Raw genomic sequence first — 27,356 nt, forward strand, 5'->3', positions numbered from 1 at the left:
TCTCCACTCTCTATCTCAGTCCTGCTCATTATACACTTCATGCCTGATTGCACCTTACCTTGATGTGTGTGTGTGTGTGTGTGTGTGTGGGTGTGTGTGTGTGTGTGTGTGTGTGTGTGTGTGTGTGGGTGTGTGTGTGTGTGTGTGGGTGTGTGTGTGTTGGTGTGTGTGTGTGTGTGTGTGTGTGCGTTGTGTGTGTGTGTGTGTGTGTGTGTGTGTGTACTTCAGTATCTACCCTGTGGAGATTGTAGTGGAGTGCCCTATTTTGAGCATCCAAACTGGCTTAATCGGTACTAGACATTTAGCTGGATTGAAGCCCTAAAACATCTGAGGGTTGGTGTTCAGGAACAGATATGTGATATAATGTGATGACTGGTGACTTTAAATGATGAGCGCTCCAGGCTATTCTCTGAGCTGACAACTGCCCATGTTGCCAGTATGATATAATTTGACTCCAGCAAGACTTGTGTTATGGGTGCGGTTGCATTGCAAGAGTACACAGGACAATGAGGACAATAAGAGCCAGTGTTGATAGGGAATTTGGCCACTGTGGAACGTTGTTTACCTCCTCTGTCAGGGCTAATAACTAGCTGGTGCATTGGCATCTCGAGGGTAGAAGGACACCACCAGGTGTACTGACAATAACTTTCAGCCCCTGGGTTTTCTCTTCCCTGGTCTGTGACAGGAAAACTAAACAGGAATCCACCCGGAGGACAATTAAATCTCCCAGCAGACAGATGTAGCCAGTGAGGCCAAAGCAGAGTTTGTCATTCTGTCACCCTGCAAGATATAGAGGCTCCCAAAAAAGAGAAAAGTGGAAAATGGGCACGTAACTATGTCCTCTCCATATTTTACTACTCTACCCTACTCTCTCTCTCTCTCCCTCAGTTATTTTTTTTGCCGTGAAAAATTTCAATTTCTGCCTGATCAGCTGCCAAATTGAGTGTGGCTCCAGAAAAATGCACACAGCCAGCAGGTATAAATAACATCTATCCGTCTTCGTTTGTTCACGTCAGCGACCGGAGCAAAGATACCATCACATTCACTGTCAATTAGAGCTGAAGTGGACTAAGGATGAGGGAGTTTATTATGCTTAATGGATCAATATAACAATAGGTCCTCTTGTTCGTGTAAGTCATTAAATGGGTCCGGGTGGTTAGAGGTTTATCTTCAGTCTCTTATTTTCCTATTTTAGTGAGGTCTAATTGATTATGTCTGTCTGATTGCTTGTAGCAGTGAATCATCTCAACAACACTGCTCACTACATCTCTCTGTAATTGATTAAGTGAGAACTAAATTGTTTTTGTTTTCCTCCTTTGAACACTCTACTACTTGGAAAATAAATAACTCATACATGGAAACACATCATCTCTAAATAACTCATACAGGGAAACACATAATCTCTAACGATGGATGTGATTCATTTTCTTCCCCTCCTGCGGACAGGGCTTCTGGAAACCTTCACTCTCAAACCTTCCCTTCAGCTTCACCCTCAAATCTTCCCTTTACCTTCACCCTCAAATCTTCCCTTTACCTTCACCCTCAAATCTTCCCTTTACCTTCACCCTCAAACCTTCCCTTTGGGTTCACTTGGAGCAAAGGATGTGGTAGGAACAAAACACACACAAATGGGCCTTCTCTCTGCCAGCCATCCTCTCTCAGTTCAAGCTCCATCCCCTCCCAGCATCAGTTTACTTATCAAAATGCAACCAAGTCAAGTAGGGTGGGTTTTTCCATTCTAACTTTTGTTGTCCCTGAGACAATCTTACCCGATTATATAACAAACCTACTGGCAGGAAAGTTGCTGGATTCAATGAAACCTGTCTTACTGAGACATTAAATTAAATTAAATTCCACTGCGATCCATAACTCTGACTACCTCTGAGACTAGGCTGCCTTAGAATGTACTCTTAAGTAGTGTAGACGAGCCTACCGTTAATCCTCCAGGTCCAAGGACTTTATATCCCACTGGGCACAGACGTCAATTCAACATCTATTCCACGTTGGTTCAACATAAACTTGTTGAAATGACGTGGAAACAACATTGATTCAACCAGTGTGTGCGCAGTGGGATGTTATTTTCAGAGGTAGACTGGCTCTGGGAGACAAAATAGCCAAATACTCCATCTAAACGTGAATCGATTCTCAATTGTGATATGGTTCTAGAAACATAAAGCCCTTTACTTTCATATCACATCAAAATAATTTCACAAATGCAAAATATACATTTACTGTACACTGTTTTAACTGGCTTTATCACAGGTGTTTGGCGCATGCTAGATAGCTAATTAGCACAGGTAGTCGCCTCCGTCTTTCGTCTGTCTTTCGTCTGTCTTCCGTAAACACGCACTGTAACATGGAGATATGGCCGTGTGTGAACACTAACCCTAGAAAGGTGTGTAGTAATTTAACCTTTGAGTGTCGGGGCCCTTAACAAAAGTCCCCCGGGAAGAAGATACCTTCATTAATAGGCGCAAAAGGTAGTTAGCATCTATGGCTGTAAGTTTAGGCTGCCTGTGACACTTTGCACCTGAATATGGTTTATTTTAATTTTCTTCAATTAACGTTAGCCATAAACATTCCTCAGTTTCAGTATTTTTTAGACTGCTCAATCTCAGACAACGTTTTTTTGTTTGTTTATGTCTCAACAGTATTGCATGCTGTGAAAAGTGCATGTATAAAATAGAGGGGATTGGAGGAGAAAAAACTATCTGTTAAACTAAGAAAATACTGTCAATACAAACAGCCGACTGGGCACCAACATCAATTCAAAGTCTATTCCACGTTGGTTCAACCTAATATCATTGAAATTACGTGGAAACAACATTGATTCAACCATTGTGTGCCCAGTGGGAAAACACAGTCTGCATTACTGAGGCTGCATTTACATAGACATCCCAATTCTGATTTTTGGTCTTCACTAATTGGTCTTTTGACTAATCAGATCAGCTCAGAAAAAGATCTGATGTGAAAAGATCTGATGTGATTGGTCAAAAGACCAATTAGTGGGAAAAACATCAGAACCGGGCTGCCTGTGTAAACGCAGACTAGGTGGCCTGTTTTGGTGAAGGGAAATTATAAATAATTCATACTACTCAATAATAAGTACTTAGATGAACGAATGTGTTTCAGATTTAGACTTATTTTATTTCTGTATCCAGACCAAAAATATCCTACATTTGAATTATGGCTTGATTTGTTGCTTAATTATACAGGATACAATGACGACTGTCTGTTCGTGTCAATCAATGCAATAATATTAAAATGTGTCAAACAATAAATAGATCGAATAAACAAATACATTCAAGGTTGAAATGATATCAGTGAACGAAACAAATAATACAATATTTGCCAAAGAAATACCTTCAGCAAATGTGCACACCGTGCTTCTAACACCACCTGTCGAAAGCGCTGGAAGAATATAAATTGAAGGGAATCCATTGGCACGCGCTTCAGTACTCCTCTAAGCTACACCGTAAAGGATGAATTGCTTTCCTCTCTAATGCAAAGAGGACTCGCTTCTTTCCAAAACTCAATGAAGACAGATATGGCTTTACCACTAACTTGTGGTCTGATTTAAGTTTTTAATGGTCGATAATATTCTTGAAATATTTCACCAGAATAGCTTGAAACGTGCAAATTTAAAGAGAGAAACTTCAGAGTCGCGATGATGGCATCAATAGGGGAGTTCGATCCGCTGAACAACATCGTTCCTGCAACTAAAATAGAAGTTACCGTGTCATGCAGGTAAGCTCATGAATGTATGATGAAATGTAAAATTACAGGACAATGTCATCTATAAGTGAAAGGTCTTGTATTGAAATTATCTCACAACATGCAGATGAGATGTGTGCTAATATTTGATTATCATTATTTAGAGCACATTTTCTGTGTTAAAGATAATTAAGTTTGCATACCAAGTTAGATATTTCTCTTAATTTAGTCAACATTCTAACAATTTTAGAATCCCAAGCATACAGTATAAATATGTTAAAAGTATTGTTTCCCCTCATGCATGCATGCACGCATGTCCATTAACCTCTTTCCTGATACACCTTCGAAGGTGTGCCAATATGTGACTGACCATACTTCAGCCCTGTGTAGTCAACAGTGTTGGAGGTGCCAGGCACCAAGACTGGATAATGTTGTGGTGTGGCCATCGATTAATCACCTCAAGCAGGTATAGCCTAGAATCATAAATACGATAGAGCTTGGCTACCTTTGAACAAACTATGACGTGTGTGGAGTATATACCCACATTTTGCACGTAATTGTCTTCATGAAAACTTTAGCCATTCTGTCCTTCTCTAAATACAGTACTTCAATAATAAGCAGGCTCCTCTACCTCTGCACGCAGCCCGCAATAGCACATTTGCCTGTTGTTGCCCCCTTGGCATCCTTTTCACAGTCAAACGTTTAATCCAATCAGTTTCCAGTGTGCATAAATGTGATTAAAAAGCCCAGGCACTGTATATAATCTGTGAAATTGGTTGGTTATTTGACACAGCAATCGATTTAGAAATAAATGCATACAACGGCAGGTCCAATATGATCTATACAGTACAGTACAGTATGTTATAGCTCAGGAAACAAATGGACTTACTGTTTTTGGGGGAGACATTTTTGAAAATGTGCTACATTTTCTGCTGTCTAGGTCTCAGCCATTCCAGTGTTTTCCACAGCAGTACGTGTTTGTTTTCAGACATGTTATTTTCCGGAAAGGTTAGTGGCGAATCACACTGAGACTTGCGATTTATTAACCACAGATAAACGTTGACGTGCCGTAACCTACAGTACTACTTTTTACGAAACCAACAGCACGTATAGAGGTTTCACAAGGCATCTGCAATATGACAAACTAATGTGAGTTTACAAGGGCCTCTAACACTTTGACTGGTGATGTGTGTTCATGAACTGTCAAGTAAGCCTATATCCTACATGAAAAAGAGATGTGGACTGTTAGCAGGTATCTTTACTGTATTGTCCCTATAGGCTGTTCAATGGTCCCTGAGCCCCCTATCACTATCCTGTAGCAACTCGTCCTACTAGCCAGGTTACATTCCTCATATCTGATACTGACAGCGAATGTCATACTGCAGTTGTATTTCAAGACTCACATTTGTTGATCAAAATTGAGAATGTGGCTCTGGGATTTTGGTGTCTGAGTCTGCTATGCTCTGTTGGAGAGCAAATTAAGAATATTTCCTCATATGCTGTGCGACTATACACTGTTGGCTGAGTGGCCTTTGTGTTGTCTGTTCTAAAAAAATTGTCTCTGATGGTCAGAAATCCATGGTCACAACCCCAGCCAACACTGGCACCAAACAATAATCCTCCCCGACCCTGAATAATGAATGGAATGGCTGCTGGTGCCTCCTAGGAGATTACTAAGCCTTAACTTTGGATTTCCTCCATGCTTAGAAACAAGAGGGGGGTTCTCTGTGAGACACATCTGCAACGTTTCCTCTTATCACATCTAATAGAACATTGCTAGAAGAATACACAATCAGCCACAGCATTGATTTAATTTGTCTGGCTCTCAACAACTCATTTCCTTGATGTGTTTTGCGCCTGGCAAACTGCCAACCTAAAAGGAACCTTCTTTGGAAAACATGCCAGCTGTGGGGCAAATGTACCTCAGCTCACTGGTCCAGAGCTCAACAGAGAGACACAGAGTCTTTTCCATTTCTGTCATGGGGAATAGTTGTTTCCCCTTTGATATAATATGAACCAGGAACCCAATGGCAGTGACTCAAATACTGACGATATAGTCCCAGTAGACGGTCCTCATCGGCGGAGGAAAGAGTTGGTTACTGTGACTGATAATGTCACACACATCGCACCATGCTTTTTATCCTGTACACAGGGGGATGATGTTGAACTCAGACCTCCGTTAGCGTTGAACTATGTTTTGCAAGGCAGATAGAATACATTTCTCACTTAGATTACCAACATTTGCGCTGTTGTGCCAAGTATTGTGCTATAGTGGTGACAGCTGAAACTTGTATCTCCTACTCTCAGGTGATGACTGTGATGAGGACAGAGTACCTGTAAATGGACCATGCATGTGCCTATTACCTTGGGACTGCCATTTTGATAGAGGTATACATTTTGTGTACCTCTAGATCACAGGAGGTTGGTGGCACCTTAATTCGCTCGTGCGAATGACTGGAACGGTATCAAATAAATCAAACATGGTTTCCAGGTGTTTGATGCCATTCCAGTAACTCCGTTCCGGACATTATTATGAGCCTCAGCAGCCTCCTGTGCTCTAGATTGGGTTGCGAGGTCATTCTGGCCTTTTAAAATGGTTATTTTACTGACATTTTCTGTATATGAAATGGGAAATAAGCCCACTGTGTACAAATTGGTTGAATCAAAGTTGTGTCCATGTCATTTTACCCCCCCAAAAAATCAATGTGATGACATTGAATCAATGTGGAAAACTGATTGGATTTTCAAAAAGTCGTCAACGTAAAAGGAATTTGGGGAATTTGTCTTTTTTTTATACCCAACTTTTACCCTCAATCAAATGAGATGGTCAACATTTAATCTAAATCAACATCAAATCTAAATCAAAACAAGACGTTGAACTGATGTCTGTGCCCAGTGGGAGGTCATTGTTTTTCATGCACAGGGCCAAAATTCATATAGAATCAGTTGTTCGCATTCCTTATTAGGAGGTTCTGTCCACTGACTGTGTGATCTAATTGATTATGTATGCCACTTCAGTCTTATACAATTACAATGCCTTCAGAAGGTATTCACACTACTGTCTTTCAAAATGTTGTTGTGTTACAGCCTGAATTTTAAATAGATTAAATTTAGATTTTGTGTCACTGATTCAATTTAGATTTTGTCACTGTCCTACACACAAAATGTCAAAGTGGAATTATGTTTTTAGGAAATGTTTAAAAATTAATTTAAAATGAAAAGCTGATGTCTTGAGTCAGTAAGTATTCAACCCCTTTGTTATGGCAAGCCTAAATAAGTTGAGGATAATTATTATTATTATTTTTTTTTTCACCTTTATTTAACCAGGTAAGCCAGTAGAGAACAAGTTCTCATTTACAACTGCGACCTGGCCAAGATAAAGCAATGAGGCCAATGGTGACTTTAAAACAGTTATGGAGTTTAATGGCTGTGATAGGAAGAAACTGAGGATGGATCAACAACATTGTAGTTACTTCACAATACTAACCTAAATGACAGAGTGAAAAGAAGGAAGCCTGTACAAAATAAGGCACTAAAGTAATACTGCAAAAAATGTGGCAGAGAAATTAACTTTATATCCTGAATACAAAGTGCTATGTTTGGGGCAAATCCAACACAACACACAACTGAGTACCACTCTTCGTATTTTCAAGCATGGTGGTGGCTGCATCATGTTATGGATATGCTTGTCATCGGCAAGGACTAGAGGGTTTTTTATTATAAAAAGAAACGGAATGGAGCTAAACACAGGCAAAATCCTAGAGGAAAACCTGGTTCCGTCAACTTTTCAACAGACACTGGGAGACTAATTCACCTTTCAGCAGGACAATAACCTAAAACACAAGGCCAAATATACACTGGAGTTGCTTACCAACACAACATAGAATGTTCCTGAGTGGCCTAGTTAATCGGTTGAAAATCTATGGCAATACTTGAAAATGGCTGTCTAGCAATGATCAACAACCAATTTGACAGAGCTTGAAGAATTTACCCAGAAAGACGCACAGCTGTAATCGCTGCCAAAGGTGATTCTAACATGTATTGACTTGCGGTTGAATACTTATGTAATTAAGTTATATCAGTTTTTTATTTTTCATTAAAGGTGCAATATGCAGAAATCACTCCCCCATTTCCTGGTTTCAAAAATTCTAACTGTTCGCCTAATTTCAGTTTGTGACAAAACAATTAATAACTAGTGTAGAGAATCATTGTACCATCTAAACCGCTGTGAAATATATTTTGAATAACCAAAAATATTTTATTTTTTGATGTTTTGAAGCTGGTGTACAAAACCAAAAGTAAAAGATGCAAAAACGAAACTTAAAAAACAGAATCATAGAAATAGCGCACATAGAACCGATCTACCACTTCTTAGACTTGCTTTCAGTGAGAATGACAGATCTATAACTCGCATTTCTATGTACATTTGGTCGGGTCGCCCAAAAAGTTACATATTGCAGCTTTAATACATGTGAAAATATGGTTAGAATTGGTTAGATTGTTTTTCCCACCTTGACATTACAGAGTATTTTGTGCAGATCGTGGACCAAAAATGACAATTACATCCATTTTAATCCCACCTTGTAACACAACAAAATGTGGAAAAAGTCAAGGGGTGTGAATACTTTCTGAAGGTACTGTATGTAGCCTACAGTTTTATGGTGCCACCCAATACACACTGACTGATCTGTTATGTATTTTGTTTCTGTATTATTCATTTGTTTTTCTCGCAGAATAAATCTATTTCTACAACAGAGGAACACGCAAAACATAAATAAAATGTTACCAATAGTTAAATAATGACAATCATTTGAATGATAATCAGTTCAGCTCATCACTGTTGTTTTCTCCATTGAATTCTGCCTCCAGCTCTTCGTTGATAGCCAACAGCATTTTGAAATGATATACAGGTAACTGCCCAAATAATGGAAATACTTGAGTAAATGAGGGGTACAAAGTATATTGGAAGCTGGTGCTTCAACAAGTGTGGTTTCTGAGTTAATTAAGCAATTAACAATACATCATGATTAGGGTAATGTATAAAAAATGCTGGGCAGGCCATTTATTTTGGCTACCATGGCTATGCCCCCATAGGATGACAATGCTGCCATCCACAGGGCACAGCACGAGTGGTCACTGAATGGTTTGATGAGCATGAAAATGATATATACCATATGTCATGGCTGCCTCAGTCACCAGATCTCAACCCAATTAAACACTTATGGGAGATTCTGGAGCAGTGCCTGAGACAGCGTTTTCCACCACCATCAACAAAACACAAAATTATGGAATTTCTCATGGAAGAATGGTGTTGCACCCCTCCAATAGAATGGTGTTGCACCCCTCCAATAGAATGGTGTTGCACCCCTCCAATAGAATGGTGTTGCATCCCTCCAATAGAATGGTGTTGCATCCCTCCAATAGAATGGTGTTGCACCCCTCCAATAGAATGGTGTTGCACCCCTCCAATAGAATGGTGTTGCACCCCTCCAATAGAATGGTGTTGAATCCCTCCAATAGAATGGTGTTGCATCCCTCCAATAGAGGTGTTGCATCCCTCCAATAGAATGGTGTTGCATCCCTCCAATAGAATGGTGTTGCATCCCTCCAATAGAATGGTGTTGCATCCCTCCAATAGAATGGTGTTGCATCCCTCCAATAGAATGGTGTTGCATCCCTCCAATAGAATGGTGTTGCATCCCTCCAATAGAATGGTGTTGCATCCCTCCAATAGAATGGTGTTGCATCCCTCCAATAGAATGGTGTTGCACCCCTCCAATAGAATGGTGTTGCACCCCTCCAATAGAATGGTGTTGCATCCCTCCAATAGAATGGTGTTGCATCCCTCCAATAGAATGGTGTTGCATCCCTCCAATAGAGTTCCAGACACTTGGAGAATCTGTGCCGAGGCGCATTGAAGCTGTTCTGGCAGCTGGTGGTGGCCCAACGACCTATTAAGACGCTTTGTTGGTGTTTCCTTTATTTTGGCAGTTACCTGTATGTAATACATTTTTGTTTTGAGGAGGGAAATTAACAAGTGTTTAATGTCAAGGTGTATTTCAATGAGAATTTGATGTACTAACAAGCGAACAAAGGTTTCATTGAAAAATGTTAAAGTGAGTGCTGCAGTGACCTTGAAGAAAATGTATGAAGGTTAAAAAAAAAGTCTGATTTTAAAATAGTTCTTTTTTTTCCTTTTCTTTCCCAGGGATCTTCTGGATGTGGACACATTCTCCAAGTCTGATCCTGGTACGTGTCCCTCTCCGTCTCCGTATCCGTCTCCCTCTCCGTCTCCGTCTCCCTCTCCCTCTCCGTCTCCGTCTCCCTCTCCCTCTCCCTCTCCCTCTCCCTCTCCCTCTCCCTCTCCCTCTCCCTCTCCCTCTCCCTCTCCCTCTCCCTCTCCCTCTCCCTCTCCGTCTCCCTCTCCGTGTCCCTCTCCGTCTCCATCGCCTTCATCTTTTTGAGCGAATGTTTATCAGAATGTGTGGAATTCCATGCATGCATTTGTCCTATCTTTCCAGAATATACTCAAGTAAATTGATTTGGTTTTGTTCACGGAGTTGGTTCTGTCATTTTTACAAAAACTTCAGGGACCGGATGTTATGAACATTCCGTTATGCACATTTATTTTATAAAGCTGTTTATTTTATCCAGATACACAGAAATAGGGCTGGTACAATAACTGTGTAACCAAACAGTTATGGATGAAGACCGTCATGAAAATAGAACATCCATCATAACCGTTTAAAAAAACAGCTGATTGAAGACTGAGGAGAGGAGAACATTTTTGTCTTGCTATTTGAATGGTTACACCGAAATTTGTCATTTCTGAGAAGCGCAATTCTGAGATTTGAAATATGATGACATTGGAAAAATTGTAGAGATTACACATCACAGGTTCATAGTCAGTTTTAACATCTGTTTTACTCAGCATTTACTCCTATCTGTTGGTCTTCAAAGTCACGTAGGTTACCATCTCAGTTTTTCACTAGTTTCTGCTTGGCTCAAAGATTTGGTCTCAGAAACACAACCACAGTTGCAGTGTTATCTGTTTGACTCAGAGTTTTTGATCTGATCCAGAGCCATATATTTAGAGAGTTGGGACCATAGAGATCCTATTAAATTACTAGTATTATTCTATTTACTAATTCTATGGTTAGGACATTGGTGTTTCTGCATTATGATGGATTTACATGACACTACAGCATTCTATGGCAGCCATGTTAGCGCCCCATTAACATTACATGGGGGATATTTAAATAATGCTATGTAACTGAATGTCTAAAATTAGAACAATATTCACAATTCTACAAGTTGGCCCAACTCTATAAATACATGGCTCTGATCTATTTCACGTGTAGACATTTGTTTTCACTCCTATTCATGTCCTCTCATTTCACTTTGTTTTGAGTATGTCAGATTGCTCTTTACAATGGGGACTCTACATATAAACTGCACAGGACACTTTGGAGCTCAGGAATGAAATAACCCTCTACTTGGCCTATATTTTGTTATGTTCTTCAAATGCTTTATACAATGCAGAAATGATTCCTGCTCTAGTGTTGTTTGGTGAGCTCTACTATATGTTGGTCAACAGTTTGTCAGGTTGGGGTCAGTACAGGGTGACAGCTTTGAGCTGACGGGACAGGGCTCAGGGGGCTGGATGTCACCACAGCAGTCCCACAGAGACAGAGACACCATGGGGCTCTGATGAAAGTGCACATTAGCAACAGGAACAGCCCCGCAAGATACTCAGAGATGGGGGTCTGTGGTTATGAGTTTGGTCCTTAATTGATTTAGGCCGTAGGTGCACTGCCTAATCTCCGACAGGTTCTGTGATGAGAATGTGATATGGACGTTTTTCCTCTTCTAGTTTGCGCTATCAACTAACCAATCACTTAGATTGCTGACTTTGTGTTTGTATGCTTGTGTGTTTCTGTGCAGGTTTTGTGTAAATAGAAGAAATGCTCAGAACACATAGCTAATTTAATGATGGCTCAGACATAATCACTTTGTCCTTGTACCAATTCTTTGCCGGGGCTTTCTTTGCTATGAGAAGTGAAATAGATTGTTGCATGCGTGTTTGTCCGTGATTGAATAACCTAGTGTTTTGTCTATGTACCTGTGCAATTACCCATGTGTGTCTAAGTGCTTTATGTTATGTTATGTTGTGTGTGTGTGTGTGTGTGTGTTATGCTGTTTTAATTTTGTGTTCATTAGGGCTGACCCCAATTAGTCGATTGTTTGGTCGATAGGCTGTTGGTCGATCAAGATTTTTTTTAGTCGAGCAGTAGCATATATATATACATACATACATACATACATACACAGAGTGCATTCGGAAAATATTCAGACCCCTTCACTTTTTCCACATTTTGTTACGTTGCAGCCTTATTCTAAAATTGATTAAATAAAATAAAATGTCCTCATCAATCTACACACAATACCCCATAATGACAAAGCGAAAACACATTTTTAGAAATGTGTGCAAATGTATTCAAAATAAAAAAACAGAAATATCTTCTTTACATAAGTATTCAGATCCTTTGTTATGAGACTCGAAATTGAGCTCAGGTGCATCCTGTTTCCATTGATCATCCTTGAGATGTTCCTACAACTTGATTGGAGTCCACCTGTGGTAAATTCAATTGATTGGACATGATTTGGAAAGGCACACACCTGTCTATATAAGGTCACACAGTTGACAGTGCATGTCAGAGCAAAAACCAAGCTATGAGGTCGAAGTAATTGTCCGTAGAGCTCCGAGACAGGATTGTGTCGAGGCACAGATCTGGGGAAGGGTACCAAAAAATGTCTGCAGCATTGAAGGTCCCCAAGAACAGAGTGGCCTCCATCATCCTTAAATGGAAGAAGTTTGGAACCACCAAGACTCTTCCTAGAGCTGGCCGCCCGACCAAACTGAGCAATCGGGGGAGAAGGGCCTTGGTCAGGGAGGTGACAAGAACCCGATGGTCACGGTGACAGAGCTCGAGAGTTCCTCTGTGGAGATGGGAGAACCTTCCAGAAGGACAACCATCTCTGCAGCACTCCACCAATCAGGCCTTTATGGTAGAGTGGCCAGACTGAAGCCACTCCTCAGTAAAAGGCACATGACAGCCCGCTTGGAGTTTGCCAAAAGGCACCTAAAGGACTCGGCCCATGAGAAACAAGATTCTCTGGTCTGATGAAACCAAGATTGAACTCTTTGGCCTGAATGCCAAGCGTCACGTCTGGAGGAAACCAGGCACCGCTCATCACCTGGCCAATACCATCCCTACGGTGAAGCATGGTGGTGGCAGCATCATGCTGTGCGGATGTTTTTCAGCGGCAGGGACTGGGATACTAGTCAGGATCGAGAGAAAGATGAACGGAGCAAAGTACAGAGAAATCCTTGATGAAAACCTGCTCCAGAAGGCTCAGGACCTCAGACTGGGGCGAAGGTTCACCTTCCAACAGAACAACGACTCTAAGCACACAGCCAAGACAACGCAGGACTGGCTTCGGGACAAGTCTCAATGTCCTTGAGTGGCCCAGCCAGAGCCCAGACTTGAACCCGATTGAACATCTCTGGAGAGACCTGATAAAAGCTGTGCAGCGACGCTCCCCATCCAAACTGACAGAGCTTGAGAGGATCTCCAGAGAAGAATGGGAGAGTGTATTTCAGTTTCTTGAATTTTAGAAACCAGAAACAGTACGTTATTGGCCATAGCCTTTTGTCTGTCGTGGCCTTTTTTCTGTCATGGACTTTTTTTTCTGTCATGGACTTTAGTCTGTCATGGACAGTGCTTTCAAAGTGTTGTATGAATTCCAACTTAACTAGGGGTTGGTGGAGAGGACTTCTCCCATTGACCCATAGTCACTCCTTATATCTCCATATGATCCAGGCTCACCTAATTATTTCCAAGCATGGACTGCCCTTGAGGAGATAAACTGGTCTCACAAATCCCTCTCACTGAAATCCATTCCGTATTGTTATTGCTTCTTAGAGTTGGGATCCTGAAAATAAAATTGAGTTCCGAGCATAAACTCTTTGATTGGCACGCGATATACATAATGTGATGTATGAGATATGTCCTTTGTTTTAGAGCACTTCACTGTTCTGTATATTGCACCACTTGGTAGAGCATGGCGCTTGCAACGCCAGAGTTGAGGGTTCGATTCCCGTGGGGGACCAGTACAAAAGTACGGAAATGTATGCACTCATTACTGTAAGTCACTCTAGATAAGAGCGTCTGCTAAATGTAAAAATATCGCTTTTATCTCCGTCCAAACTAGTTAAACATGATGACAGTCAAGAAAGGACTGTTCCTATAACAATGATCTGAAGATTTCACATTTTGCATATAGTAAATTGGTCAGAATGAGACAATTGCTTTCCATAGCTTACAATAGCTGATCTGTATGACTCAAGTAGTTGGACTCCCGCACCGATGCAGAACCACCAGCCTCTTGAATATGAAGGGAGTAAGCAGTTAAGAGCGTTGGGCCAGTAACCGAAAGGTCGTTGGTTCAAATCCCTGAGCAGATTAGTTGAAAAATCTGTCAATGTGCCCTTGAGCAAGGCACGTTACCCTAATTTCTACTGTAAATTGCTCTGGATAAGAGCGTCTGCTATGTGACGTAAATGTAGGCCGTGTGGAAAAACCTGTTCAGTCCATTTCAGAAAGGAAGCTGCTTCCCTACTGAGATCATTCCCCGATAAGTCATTACAAGTAATTGAAGCAGGTTCAATACCTTCACAAACCTATTATTCATTAAGTTATACTCCCTGATCGAGGCTTGGAAACGCTAGTCCCTGCCGTGGGTCTAATTTAAGATCATAATTGTAATTTTCAAAAGGTCATATTTGAATACGAGTTGTGTAGGTCTCCCCTGTAGATTAATTTAAAAGCTGCAATTTCACCCACACTGACTATCATTAATCATTGTTTTGCCGTGGCTCTTTTTAAGTAGGAATAAAGCTTTTATGAAACTGAAGTGTGCAGTCATGGTCATTTATATTTATAACATTTTCTATTGATTTCTCCACTCTTTTAGAATCACGACACAGCTAAAATTGACCCTTTCTAGCCACCTACGCCACCCTCTCATTGGCAGCCTTATATATCCATACTATAGTCAGGACTACCTTTACAGATGACCATCCTGCAGGCATAACATTACTGCCATCAGCAATGTGGTTTATGATTTTAAATAAGTTGGGCTGCTGGTTATTTTGGTTTAAAGAACCTCCTCCTTCTCCCCCCCCACCCTCCTCCTCCACTCAGACAGGAGCAAGTCAGACAGGTGTCTTTTACGCCGTGATTTTTATTTTATTTTATGCTATTGCTCGACAACTGAAATCTCCGTCGACCAACGGCCTATCAAACAAAACAATGGACCAGTCGACTAAATGGGATCAGCCCTAGTATGTGTCTTCTCTGTTTCAAGTTTGCCATGTGTCAGCTATAAGGACTCAGAAGTGTCACTCATAGCTGCCATTGTCCCATCGCTATGTGTTCAGACTGGTGGTGTTTGTGTGTGACCTTGTTAAAGCAGATCCACACGGGGGTTTAGGGGGTTCCAGACGTATGGCTCATTCAGGGGTAGCGACCCCCCATAGATTAGCCGGGATCTAAACCCTATCCTCCCTCTACTAAATTGCTGTGAGAGATTTTAGGGGGGATTTCTGACAGTCAAGTCCTGAAACCTGCACCGTATCCCTCAATCCGTGACCGGCTTGATGTGTTTGTGGGTGAATAATTTCTCTCTCTTTCTGCCAAGCAAACATATTCCTCCTCTCTTTGGCGCCTCACTCCATCATCCTGTGTTCCTCATATCAAGCAGCTTTTATGCAATGCCCACAAGCAAGGAGGTTTTAGGCCTGCTTCCACTGTGATTATTTTTGCAATGCAAATCCAAAAACCAGCCTATGGCAATCAACAGTGTAATAAACATCCATGCAACTATGTAAGATCATTTATCATAGACCACAAAAGTACCTTCTGCTTACTTCAACTTGATTCACACCCAAATAAATTAACAGTATAAAGAATATTGTCTGGTATTTTGCCCTTTTGCATGCATTTTAGACAGGATGATGTAATGCACTGTCATCCTAATCAAGCTAGACTTGTGACGGGTCTCTTTTCAGATCTCAAATCAAATCAAATCAAATTGTATTTGCCACATGCGCCGAATACAACAGGTGTAGACCTTACAGTGAAATGGTTACTTACAAGCCCTTAACCAACAATGCAGTTTTTAAGAAAAAAAAAGGAAAAAAAAGTGTTAAGTAAAAAATAGATAAAGAAAAAATAGCAAATAATTTAAAAGGCTATATACAGGGTGTACCGGTACAGAGTCAATGTGTGGGGGCACCGGTTAGTCGAGGTAATTGAGGTAATATGTACATGTGGGTAAAGTTAAAGTGACTATGCATAGATAATAAACAGAGTAGCAGCAGCGTAAAAGAGGGGGTGGGAGTGGGGTGGGGGGGCAATGCAAATAGTCTGGGTAGCCATGATTAGCTTTTCAGGAGTCTTATGGCTTGGGGGTAGAAGCTGTTAAGAAGCCTTTTGGACCTAGACTTGGCGCTGCGGTACCGCTTGCCGTGCGGTAGCAGAGAGAACAGTCTGACTAGGGTGGCTGGAGTCTGACAATTTTTAGGGCCTTCCTCTGACACCGCCTGGTATAGAGGTCCTGGATGACAGGAAGCTTGGCCCCAGTGATGTACTGGGCCATAGGTACATCATTGGGGCCAAGATCTAATAGGAAGTTGTGTCTGCATGTATTTTTTTTTATTACTTTGCCAATAATCTCTGTTGTACAGTATGATAGAATTGTGAATCGTTTTTGTAATGGCTACCTCAACACTCAGCATAATGGATTCGATAGTAAGGCTGATGGAATTGAAGTTCAGTTCACCTGGTTACCTGGTCCTGAAGCCAAAGGAGAAGAGTTGGCATGCAGCTCCTTTGGATTTGGCTCTGCTGTATCCCACCAGATGGGCTATCCTCTCCCAGTCACCTTCCATAAAGCAAACAATCAATCTGCTGCTGGGAGTTAGGTTTAGGGTTGGACGGTATCCAGATTTTCATACCGTTTTTGTACCTACCGGGGTATACGGTATTACCGAATGTGCACACAATGGAAGCACAAAACAATTTAGGCAACAGGGATCTTGATCCAGGAGAGGATTGAATGTCTCTGCTGTGACCAAGAAGCTTGATCTTGAAATCTACCCACTTAGCTAGTAAGTTAGCAAACCATATTTTGAAATACCCCAGGTATACGGTATAAACGGTATATCGCCCAAGCCTAGTTGGACTTCGCTCATCTCTCCCCAAATGTAGATTAATCTAAAGGAGTACTAGTGTCTCTCTCATCCTGGAGGAATCCTCCAGTATACCAGAGGTCAAGGAAGCACTTCTTATCTCCTTTGAATGATTCGCTCCATATTGTTGTTCAAAGGCTGTTTCTGCAAGGCACCCCTGATATCTACTGAAGCTGTTTACTTTGTTGACAGAGCAGAGTTACATATTTTAATGGGCTGCACTGCTAGGAGCTAACTATGGCTCAAACAGGCCCTGTTAGATTTTAGAATTAGACTACAGGGCACTACTGTGAGCTCTCATACAGTGTCGTGCGAAAGTATTCACCCCCCCCTTGGCATTTTTCCTATTTTGTTGCCTTACAACCTGGAATTAAAATTGATTTTGGGGGGGTTTGTATCATTTGATTTACACAACATGCCTACCACTTTGAAGATGCAAAATATTTTTTATTGTGGAACAAACAAGAAATAAGAAAAAAAAACAGAACTTGAGCGTGCATAACTATTCACCCCACCAAAGTCAATACTTTGTAGAGCCACCCTTTGCAGCGATTACAGCTGCAAGTCTCTTGGGGTATGTCTCTATAAGCTTGGCACATCTAGCCACTGGGATTTTTGCCCATTCTTCAAGGCAAAACTGCTCCTGCTCCTTCAAGTTGGATGGGTTTCGCTGGTGTACAGCAATCTTTGTCATACCACAGATTCTCAATTGGATTGAGGTCTGGGCTTTGACTAGGCCATTCCAAGACATTTAAATGTTTCCCCTTAAACCACTCGAGTGTTGCTTTAGCAGTATGCTTAGGGTCATTGTCCTGCTGGAAGGTGAACCTCCGTCCTAGTCTCAAATCTCTGGAAGACTGAAACAGGTTTCCCTCGAATTTCCCTGTATTTAGCGCCATCCATCATTCCTTCAATTCTGACCAGTTTCCCAGTCCCTGCCGATGAAAAACATCCCCACAGCATGATGCTGCCATCACAATGCTTCACTGTGGGGAGGGTGTTCTCGGGGTGATGAGTGGTGTTCGGTATGCGCCAGACATAGCGTTTTCCTTGATGGCCAAAAAGCTACATTTTAGTCTCATCTGACCAGAGTACCTTCTTCTATATGTTTGGGGAGTCTCCCACATGCCTTTTGGCGAACACCAAAAGTTTGCTTATTTTTTCTTTAAGCAATGGCTTTTTTCTGGCCACTCTTCCATAAAGCCCAGCGCTCTTTGGAGTGTACAGCTTAAAGTGGTCCTATGGACAGATACTCCTGTGGAGCTTTGCAGCTCCTTCAGGGTTATCTTTGGTCTCTTTGTTGCGTCTCTGATTAATGCCCTCCTTGCCTGGTCCGTGAGTTTTGGTGGGCTGCCCTCTCTTGTCAGGTTTGTTGTGGTGCCATATTCTTTCCATTTTTTTATAATGGATTTAATGGTGCTCTGTGGGATGTTCAAAGTTTCTGATCTTTTTTTATAACCCAACCCTGATCTGTACTTCTCCACAACTTTGTCCCTGACCTGTTTGGAGAGCTCCTTGGTCTTCATGGTGCCGCTTGCTTGGTGGTGCCCCTTGCTTAGTGGTGTTGCAGACTCTGGGGCCTTTCAGAACAGGTGTGTATATATACTGAGATCATGTGACAGATCATGTGACACTTATATTGCACACAGGTGTACTTTATTTAACTAATTATGCGACTTCTGAAGGTAATTGGTTGCACCAGATCTTATTTAGGGGCTTCATAGCAAAGGGGGTGAATACATATGCACCCACCACTTTTCCGTGATTTATTTTTTTGAATCTTTTGAAACAGGTTATTTTTTTCATTTCACTTCACCAATTTGGACTATTTTGTGTATGTCCATTACATGAAATCCAAATAAAAAATCAATTTAAATTACAGGTTTTAATGCAACAAAATAGGAAAAACGCCAAGGGGCATGAATACTTTTGCAAGACACTGTAGCTCTGCCTTGACTAAGTCTCTCTCAATCTCACTTCCTGTCCTTTGGCATGCTTACAAACATAGAGGCAACTTGGGTAGACAGATTCTTCTTTGCATGTTCTGAAAAGATTTGGCATGGGCCCTTGGATCCTCAAAAAGTTATACAGCTGCACCATCGAGAGCATCTTGACTGGCTGCATCACCGCGTGGTATGGCAAATGTACCGCCCTCAACCACAAAGCGCTACAGAGGGTGGTGCGGACAGCCCAGTACATCACTGGGGCAGAGCTCCATGCCACCCAGGACCTCTATATCAGGCAGTGTCAGAGGAAGGCCCGAAATATTGCCAAAGACTCCAGCCACCCAAGCCATAGACTGTTCACTCTGCTACTGTCTGACAAACAGTACTGGAGCATAGGCTCTCAGACCAACAGGCTCCGAGACAGGTTCTACCCCCAAGCCATAAGACTGCTAAATAGCCAGACTGTTAAATAGTCAATTATGGGACCCAAATTATCTGCACTGACTCTATTTTGCACTGACCCTACGCACACTCACTAGACTTTATATACACCATATACACATTCATTCACACACATACATTGACACTCCCATACAAAACCCATCCACATTCACATATACCACATACATACACGCATACCGACACAACACAAACACACATACATACACGTTACACACACACACTTTTACACACATCACATGCTGCTGCTGCTCTGTATTTTACTCTTATTATTATCTATCCTGATGCCTAGTCACTTTACCCTGCCTTCATGTACATATCTACCTCAAATACCTTATTATTATCTGTTCTGATGCCTAGTCACTTTATCCTGCCTTCATGTACATATCTACCTCAAATACATTATTATTATTATCTGTTCTGATGCCTAGTCACTTTACCCTGCCTTCATATACATATCTACCCCAAATACCTTATTGTTATCTATCCTGATGCCTAGTCACTTTACCCTGCCTTCATGTACATATCTACTTCAAATACCTTATTATTATCTATCCTGATGCCTAGTCACTTTACCCTGCCTTCATGTACATATCTACCTCAAATACCTTATTATTATCTATCCTGATGCCTAGTCACTTTACCCTGCCTTCATATACATATCTACCTCAAATACCGTATTATTATCTATCCTGATGCCTAGTCACTTTACCCTGCCTTCATATACATATCTACCTCAAATACCTTATTATTATCTATCCTGATGCCTAGTCACTTTACCCTGCCTTCATATACATATCTACCTCAAATACCTTATTATTATCTGTTCTGATGCCTAGTCACTTTACCCTGCCTTCATATACATATCTACCTCAAATACCTTATTATTATCTATCCTGATGCCTAGTCACTTTACCCTGCCTTCATGTACATATCTACCTCAAATACCTTATTATTATCTATCCTGATGCCTAGTCACTTTACCCTGCCTTCATATACATATCTACATCAAATACCTTATTATTATCTGTTCTGATGCCTAGTCACTTTACCCTGCCTTCATATACATATCTACATCAAATACCTTATTATTATCTATCCTGATGCCTAGACACTTTACCCTGCCTTCATATACATATCTACCTCAAATACCTTATTATTATCTATCCTGATGCCTAGTCACTTTACCCTGCCTTCATATACATATCTACATCAAATACCTTATTATTATCTGTTCTGATGCCTAGTCACTTTACCCTGCCTTCATGTACATATCTACGTCAAATACATTACTGTTATCTATCCTGATGCCTAGTCACTTTACCCTAACTTTATGTACATATCTACCTCAAATACCTGATACCTCTGCACATTGATCTGGTACTCTCTGTATATACAGTGGGGGAAAAAAGTATTTAGTCAGCCACCAATTGTGCAAGTTCTCCCACTTAAAAAGATGAGAGAGGCCTGTAATTTTCATCATAGGTACACGTCAACTATGACAGACAAATTGAGATTTTTTTTCTCCAGAAAATCACATTGTAGGATTTTTAATGAATTTATTTGCAAATTATGGTGGAAAATAAGAATTTGGTCACCTACAAACAAGCAAGATTTCTGGCTCTCACAGACCTGTAACTTCTTCTTTAAGGGGCTCCTCTGTCCTCCACTCGTTACCTGTATTAATGGCACCTGTTTGAACTTGTTATCAGTATAAAAGACACCTTTCCACAACCTCAAACAGTCACACTCCAAACTCCACTATGGCCAAGACCAAAGAGCTGTCAAAGGACACCAGAAACAAAATTGTAGACCTGCACCAGGCTGGGAAGACTGAATCTGCAATAGGTAAGCACCTTGGTTTGAAGAAATCAACTGTGGGAGCAATTATTAGGAAATGGAAGACATACAAGACCACTGATAATCTCCCTCGATCTGGGCCTCCACGCAAGATCTCACCCCGTGGGGTCAAAATGATCACAAGAATGGTGAGCAAAAATCCCAGAACCACACGGGGGGACCTAGTGAATGACCTGCAGAGAGCTGGGACCAAAGTAACAAAGCCTACCATCAGTAACACACTACGCCGCCAGGGACTCAAATCCTGCAGTGCCAGACGTGTCCCCCTGCTTAAGCCAGTACATGTCCAGGCCCGTCTGAAGTTTGCTAGAGTGCATTTGGATGATCCAGAAGAGGATTGGGAGAATGTCATATGGTCAGATGAAACCAAAATAGAACTTTTTGGTAAAAACTCGTCGTGTTTGGAGGACAAAGAATGCTGAGTTGCATCCAAAGAACACCATACCTACTGTGAAGCATGGGGGTGGAAACATCATGCTTTGGGGCTGTTTTTCTGCAAAGGGACCAGGACGACTGATCCGTGTAAAGGAAAGAATGAATGGGGCCATGTATCGTGAGATTTTGAGTGAAAACCTCCTTCCATCAGCAAGGGCATTGATGATGAAACGTGGCTGGGTCTTTCAGCATGACAATGATCCCAAACACACCGCCCGGGCAACGAAGGAGTGGCTTCGTAAGAAGCATTTCAAGATCCTGGAGTGGCCTAGCCAGTCTCCAGATCTCAACCCCTGTCACGATCGTCGTAAGGAATAGACCAAGGCGCAGCGTGATGAACGAACATGTTTATACTTTATTATCTTTAGTGATAATAGACACCAAAACAAGAAACGACTCGTGAAGTCCCCGGTAACAATGACCAACACGGAACAAAAACCCACAAACACAAAGGGAAAACAGACAGTTTAAATATGGCTCCCAAACAGAGACAACCAACGACAGCTGACACTCGTTGCCTCTGATTGGAAGTAACTCTAACCAACATAGAAATAAACACAACAGAATGAACACACCCTGGCTCAACATATAGAGTCCCAGAGCCAGGGTGTGACAGTACCCCCCCCCCCCTAAAGGCGCGGACTGCGACCGCGCCTCAACTTGAACAAAACAGGGGAGGGCTGGGTGGGCATACCTCCTCGGCGGCGGTTCTGGCTCCGGTCTTGCCACCCACCCTCCAATAAACCCCCCATAGCGCCCCTGGTCCAGTCTGGCCCCGCTGGCTGGAGCTGAACTGGACTTAGCAGGAGCGGTTAGCTTCAGCTCCATAGTGGAGCAGTTGACCGGTACCTTCCCAGGCACCGGTGGCCCAGGCACGGGTTGTGCTGGACTGACGACGCGCACCCCGGGCTTAGTGCGTGGAGGAGGAACGGGCCTTACCAGGCTGACGACGCGCACCCCCTGGCCTGGTGCGTGGAGGAGGAACGGGCCTTACCAGGCTGAACGACTCGCACCCCTGGCCTGGTGCGTGGAGGAGGAACGGGCCTTACCAGGCTGACGACTCGCACCCCTGGCTTGGTGCGAGGAGGAGGAACGGGCCTTACCAGGCTGACGTCTCGCACCCCTGGCTTGGTGCGAGGAGGAGGAACGGGCCTTACCAGGCTGACGTCTCGCACCCCTGGCTTAGTGCGAGTGGCAGGAACAGGCCGGGCCGGGCTGGTGACGTGCACCGTATACTTGGTGCGAGTGGCAGGAACAGGCCGGGCCGGGCTGGCGACGCGCACCGTAGACTTGGTGCGAGTGGCAGGAACAGGCCGGGCCGGGCTGGCGACGCGCACCGTAGACTTGGTGCGTGGAACAGGGACAGGCCGGGCCGGGCTGGCGACGCGCACCGTAGACTTGGTGCGAGTGGCAGGAACAGGCCGGGCCGGGCTGGCGACGCGCACCGTATACTTGGTGCGTGGAGCAGGGACAGGCCGGACTGGGCTGGCGACGCACCCCGTAGGCTTGGTGCGTGGAGCAGGGACAGGCCGAACCGGGCTGTGGAGACGGATAGGGGACCTGGAGTGAAGAGCGGCCACAACCCGTCCTGGCTGAATGCCTACCCTCACACACTCTGTGTGAGGCATCCGCACAGGACGTACAGGGCGGTGTACCCGTAACCTGGTGGCCTTCTGAATCCGCCCCTTTTCTGCCTCCGTCAGCCCCGTCGTCCATGCCGTGTGCCCCCCCCTAAAAAATTTCTGGGGTTGCCTCTCGCCTGTCCGACGTTGACACTGCTGACGCCGCTGCTCCTCTTTCGCCAGGACCTCTCCCGGCGCTTCCTCCCATGTCCAGTCCAAGTTCTGCCCCGGGACACGCTGCTTGGTCCTTACTTGGTGGGTTTTTCTGTCACGATTGTCGTAGGGAATAGACCAAGGTGATGAACGAACATGTTTAAACTTTATTATCTTTAGTGATAATAGACAACAATAAACAAAACAAGAAACAACTCGTGAAGTCCACGGTAACAATGACCAACACGGAACAAGAACCCCCAAACACAAAGGGAAAACAGACAGTTTAAATATGGCTCCCAATCAGAGACAACCAACGACAGCTGACACTCGTTGCCTCTGATTGGGAGTCACTCTAGCCAACATAGAAATAAACACAACAGAATGAACACACCCTGGCTCAACATATAGAGTCCCAGAGCCAGGGTGTGACAACCCCATAGAAAATATTTGGAGGGAGTTGAAAGTCCGTGTTGCCCAGCGACAGCCCCAAAACATCACTGCTCTAGAGGAGATCTGCATGGAGGAATGGGCCAAAATACAAGCAACAGTGTGTGAAAACCTTGTGAAGACTTACAGAAAACGTTTGACCTGTGTCATTGCCAACAAAGGGTATATAACAAAGTATTGAGAAACTTTAGTTATTGACCAAATACTTATTTTCCACCATAATTTGCAAATAAATTCAATAAAAATCCTGCAATGTGATTTTCTGGCATTTTTTTCTCATTTTGTCTGTCATAGATGACGTGTACCTATGATGAAAATTACAGGCCTCATCTTTTTAAGTGGGAGAACTTGCACAATTGGTGGCTGACTAAATACTTTTTTCCCCCACTGTACAGTTGAAGTCGGAAGTTTACAAACACTTAGGTTGGAATCATTATAACTGGTTTTTCAACCACTCCACACATTTCTTGTTAACAAACTATAGTTTTGGCAAGTCGGTTAGGACATCTACATTGTACAAGTAATTTTTCCAACAATTGTTTACAGACAGATGATTTCACTTATAATTCACTCTATCATAATGCTTGGGGTCATTGTCCATTTGGAAGACCCATTTGCGACCAAGCTTTAACTTCCTGACTGATTAATTGAGATGTTGCTTCAATATATCCACATAATTTTCCTTCCTCATGATGCCATCTATTTTGTGAAGTGCACCAGTCCCTTCCTGCAGCAAAGCACCCCCACAGCATGATGCTGCCACCCCCGTGCTTCACGGTTGGGATGGTGTTCTTCGGCTTGCAAGCTACCCCCTTTTTCCTCCAAAGATAACGATGGTCATTATGGCCAAACTGTTCTATTTTGTTTCATCAGACCAGAGGACATTTCTCCAAAATGTACAATGTCCTCTGGTCTGAAGAAACAAAAATAGAACAGTTTGGCCATAATGACCATTGTTATGTTTGGAGGAAAAAGGGGGTAGCTTGCAAGCCGTTGTCAAGGTTGTTGTCAAGGTATTGGAGTGGCCATCACAAAGCCCTGACCTCAAGCCTATAGAAAATGTGTGGGCAGACATGAAAAAGCGTGTGCGAGCAAGGAGGCCTACAAACCTGACTCAGTTACACCAGCTCTGTCAGGAGGAATGGGCCAAAATTCACCCAACTTATTGTGGGAAGCTTGTGGAAGGCTACCTGAAACATTTGACCCAAGTAAAAAAATGTAAAGGCAATGCTAACAAATACTAATTGAGTGTATGTAAACTTCTGACCCACTGGGAATGTGATGAAATAAATAAAAGCTGAAATAAATCATTCTCTCTCTCCTATTATTCTGACATTTCACATTCTTAAAATAAAGTGGTGATCCTAACTGACCTAAGACTAGGTTTTTTACTAGGATTAAATGTCAGGAATTGTGAAAAACTGAGTTTAAATGTATTTGGCTAAGGTGTATGTAAACTTCTGACTTCAACTGTAGCTCCATTCTTGTGTATTTTATTTTATTCCTCGTGTTAGTATTTTAGATCTACCATGAGCATCAACTTCCAATGCAGTAATGTTGTCAAGGTGCCCGGACACTTGCCCCGATGCTGTTATCTCAATGTTCCTAGCCAGAGTGAAGTACGTTACTGCTAATGCCCAACATTCAACCGCTGATAGGCTGTTTTTAAATGGCTGTGGCAACGTTTGACCAACCTGAACTGAATCAACAAGTGTTTCTTCTCGAAAATGCTTATTAGAGAAATGTTTTCTCTATTAGTTTCAGTGTTTTGACCCTTTTTAAAGGTTTTTTATTTTAATGGTTGCTCACAATGTAGAGAGCTCTGTGATTTTTGTCTGTGAATGAAAAGCGTTCTACAAATGCAATGTATTATTATTGTGGTTTTAGTCTGTTGAAGACTGGCCACATGTTCTCAAGTTCTATGGCCTTCTTTCTTCTCTGTTTTGTTTCTCTGCAGTGGTTGTGCTGTATGTGCAGGGTATCGGCACAAAAGAGTGGAGGGAGGTGAGTTGAAAATTTTATTTATATTTTCAGCTTTTTTCATTTCCGTCTTGACTCACTGTTCTGTTGAAGGTACTTATTCATACTATTTGGGGGAAACGTAAGAACCTTCCAGACTGAGACTCATGTTGTTCCATCATCATCTTGATTTTTGGAGCTGATCCACTGACACTGAAATTAGGGCTGTGACGGTCATGGAATTTTGGATGACAGTTATTGGCCAGCCAAATGACCGCGGTCACCTTAATAACCGTTCGAATAGCACAAAAAAATATATATATATACAGTGCATTCGGAAAGTATTCAGACCCTTTGACTTTTTCCACATTTTGTTACGTTACAGCCTTATTCTAAAATTGATTAAATTGTTTTCCCCCCTCATTAATCTACACACAATACCCCATAATGACAAAGCAAAACAGTTTTGCAAATTTATAAAAAATTAAAAACTGAAATATGACATTTACATAAGTATTCAGACCCTTTACTCAGTACTTTGTTGAAGCACCTTTGGCAGCGATTACAGCCTTGAGTCTTCTTGGGTATGACGCTACAAGCTTAGCACACCTGTATTTGGGGAGTTAATCCCATTCTTCTCTACAGATCCTCTCAAACTCTGTGAACCTTTGCCCCAGTCTGATGCCCTGAGCGCGCTGGAGCAGGTTTTCATCAAGGATCTCTCTGTACTTTGCTCCGTTCATCTTTCCCTCGATCCTGACTAGTCTCTCAGTCCCTGCCGCTGAAAAACATCCCCACAACATGATGCTGCCACCACCATGCTTCACCGTAGGGATGGTGCCAGGTTTCCTCCAGACGTGACGCTTGGCATTCAGGCCAAAGAGTCAATCTTGGTTTCATCAGAATGATGGAGGCCACTGTGTTCTTGGGGACCTTCAATGCTGCAGAATTTTTTTGGTACCCTTCCCCAGATCTGTGCCTCGATACAATCCTGTCTCGTAGCTCTACGGACAATTTCTTCAACCTCATGGCTTGGTTTTCGCTCTGACATGCACTGTCAACTGTGGGACCTTATATAGACAGGTGTGTGCCTTTCCAAATCATGTACAATCAATTTAATTTACCACAGGTGGAATCAGTCCAATCAAGTTGTAGATTCATCTCAAGGATGATCAATGGAAACAGGATGCACCTGAGCTCAATATCGAATCTCTGAATACTTATGTAAATAAGGTATTTCTGTTTTTTAGTTTTTATAAATTTGCAAAAATGTCTAAAAACCTGTTTTCACTTTGTCATTATGGGGTATTGTGTGTAGATTGATGAGGATTTTTATTTATTTAAACCATTTTAGAATGAAGCTGTAACATAACAAAATGTGGAAAAGTCAAGGAGTCTGAATACTTTCCGAATGCACTATATATATATAGAGAGAGAGATATA

General features: G+C 42.3%; 1 protein-coding gene across 2 annotated transcripts in view; it reads left to right on the plus strand.

Moving 5' to 3' along the window:
• The first annotated feature begins 3,552 nt into the window (after window positions 1-3,552).
• LOC121537383 (copine-9-like) overlaps window positions 3,553-27,356 on the plus strand; it is a 109,110-nt gene continuing 85,306 nt past the window's right edge. For both annotated transcript variants that reach the window (XM_045206900.1, XM_041845023.2), the window contains exons 1-3: window positions 3,553-3,747; window positions 9,923-9,963; window positions 25,912-25,958. In XM_045206900.1, the coding sequence (XP_045062835.1) occupies window positions 3,668-3,747; window positions 9,923-9,963; window positions 25,912-25,958 (168 nt within the window). In that variant the 5' untranslated portion in view covers window positions 3,553-3,667. The remainder of the gene's footprint in view (window positions 3,748-9,922; window positions 9,964-25,911; window positions 25,959-27,356) is intronic.

The sequence above is a fragment of the Coregonus clupeaformis genome, chromosome 24 (genome assembly GCF_020615455.1).
Source record: "Coregonus clupeaformis isolate EN_2021a chromosome 24, ASM2061545v1, whole genome shotgun sequence".
Lineage (NCBI taxonomy): Eukaryota > Metazoa > Chordata > Actinopteri > Salmoniformes > Salmonidae > Coregonus > Coregonus clupeaformis.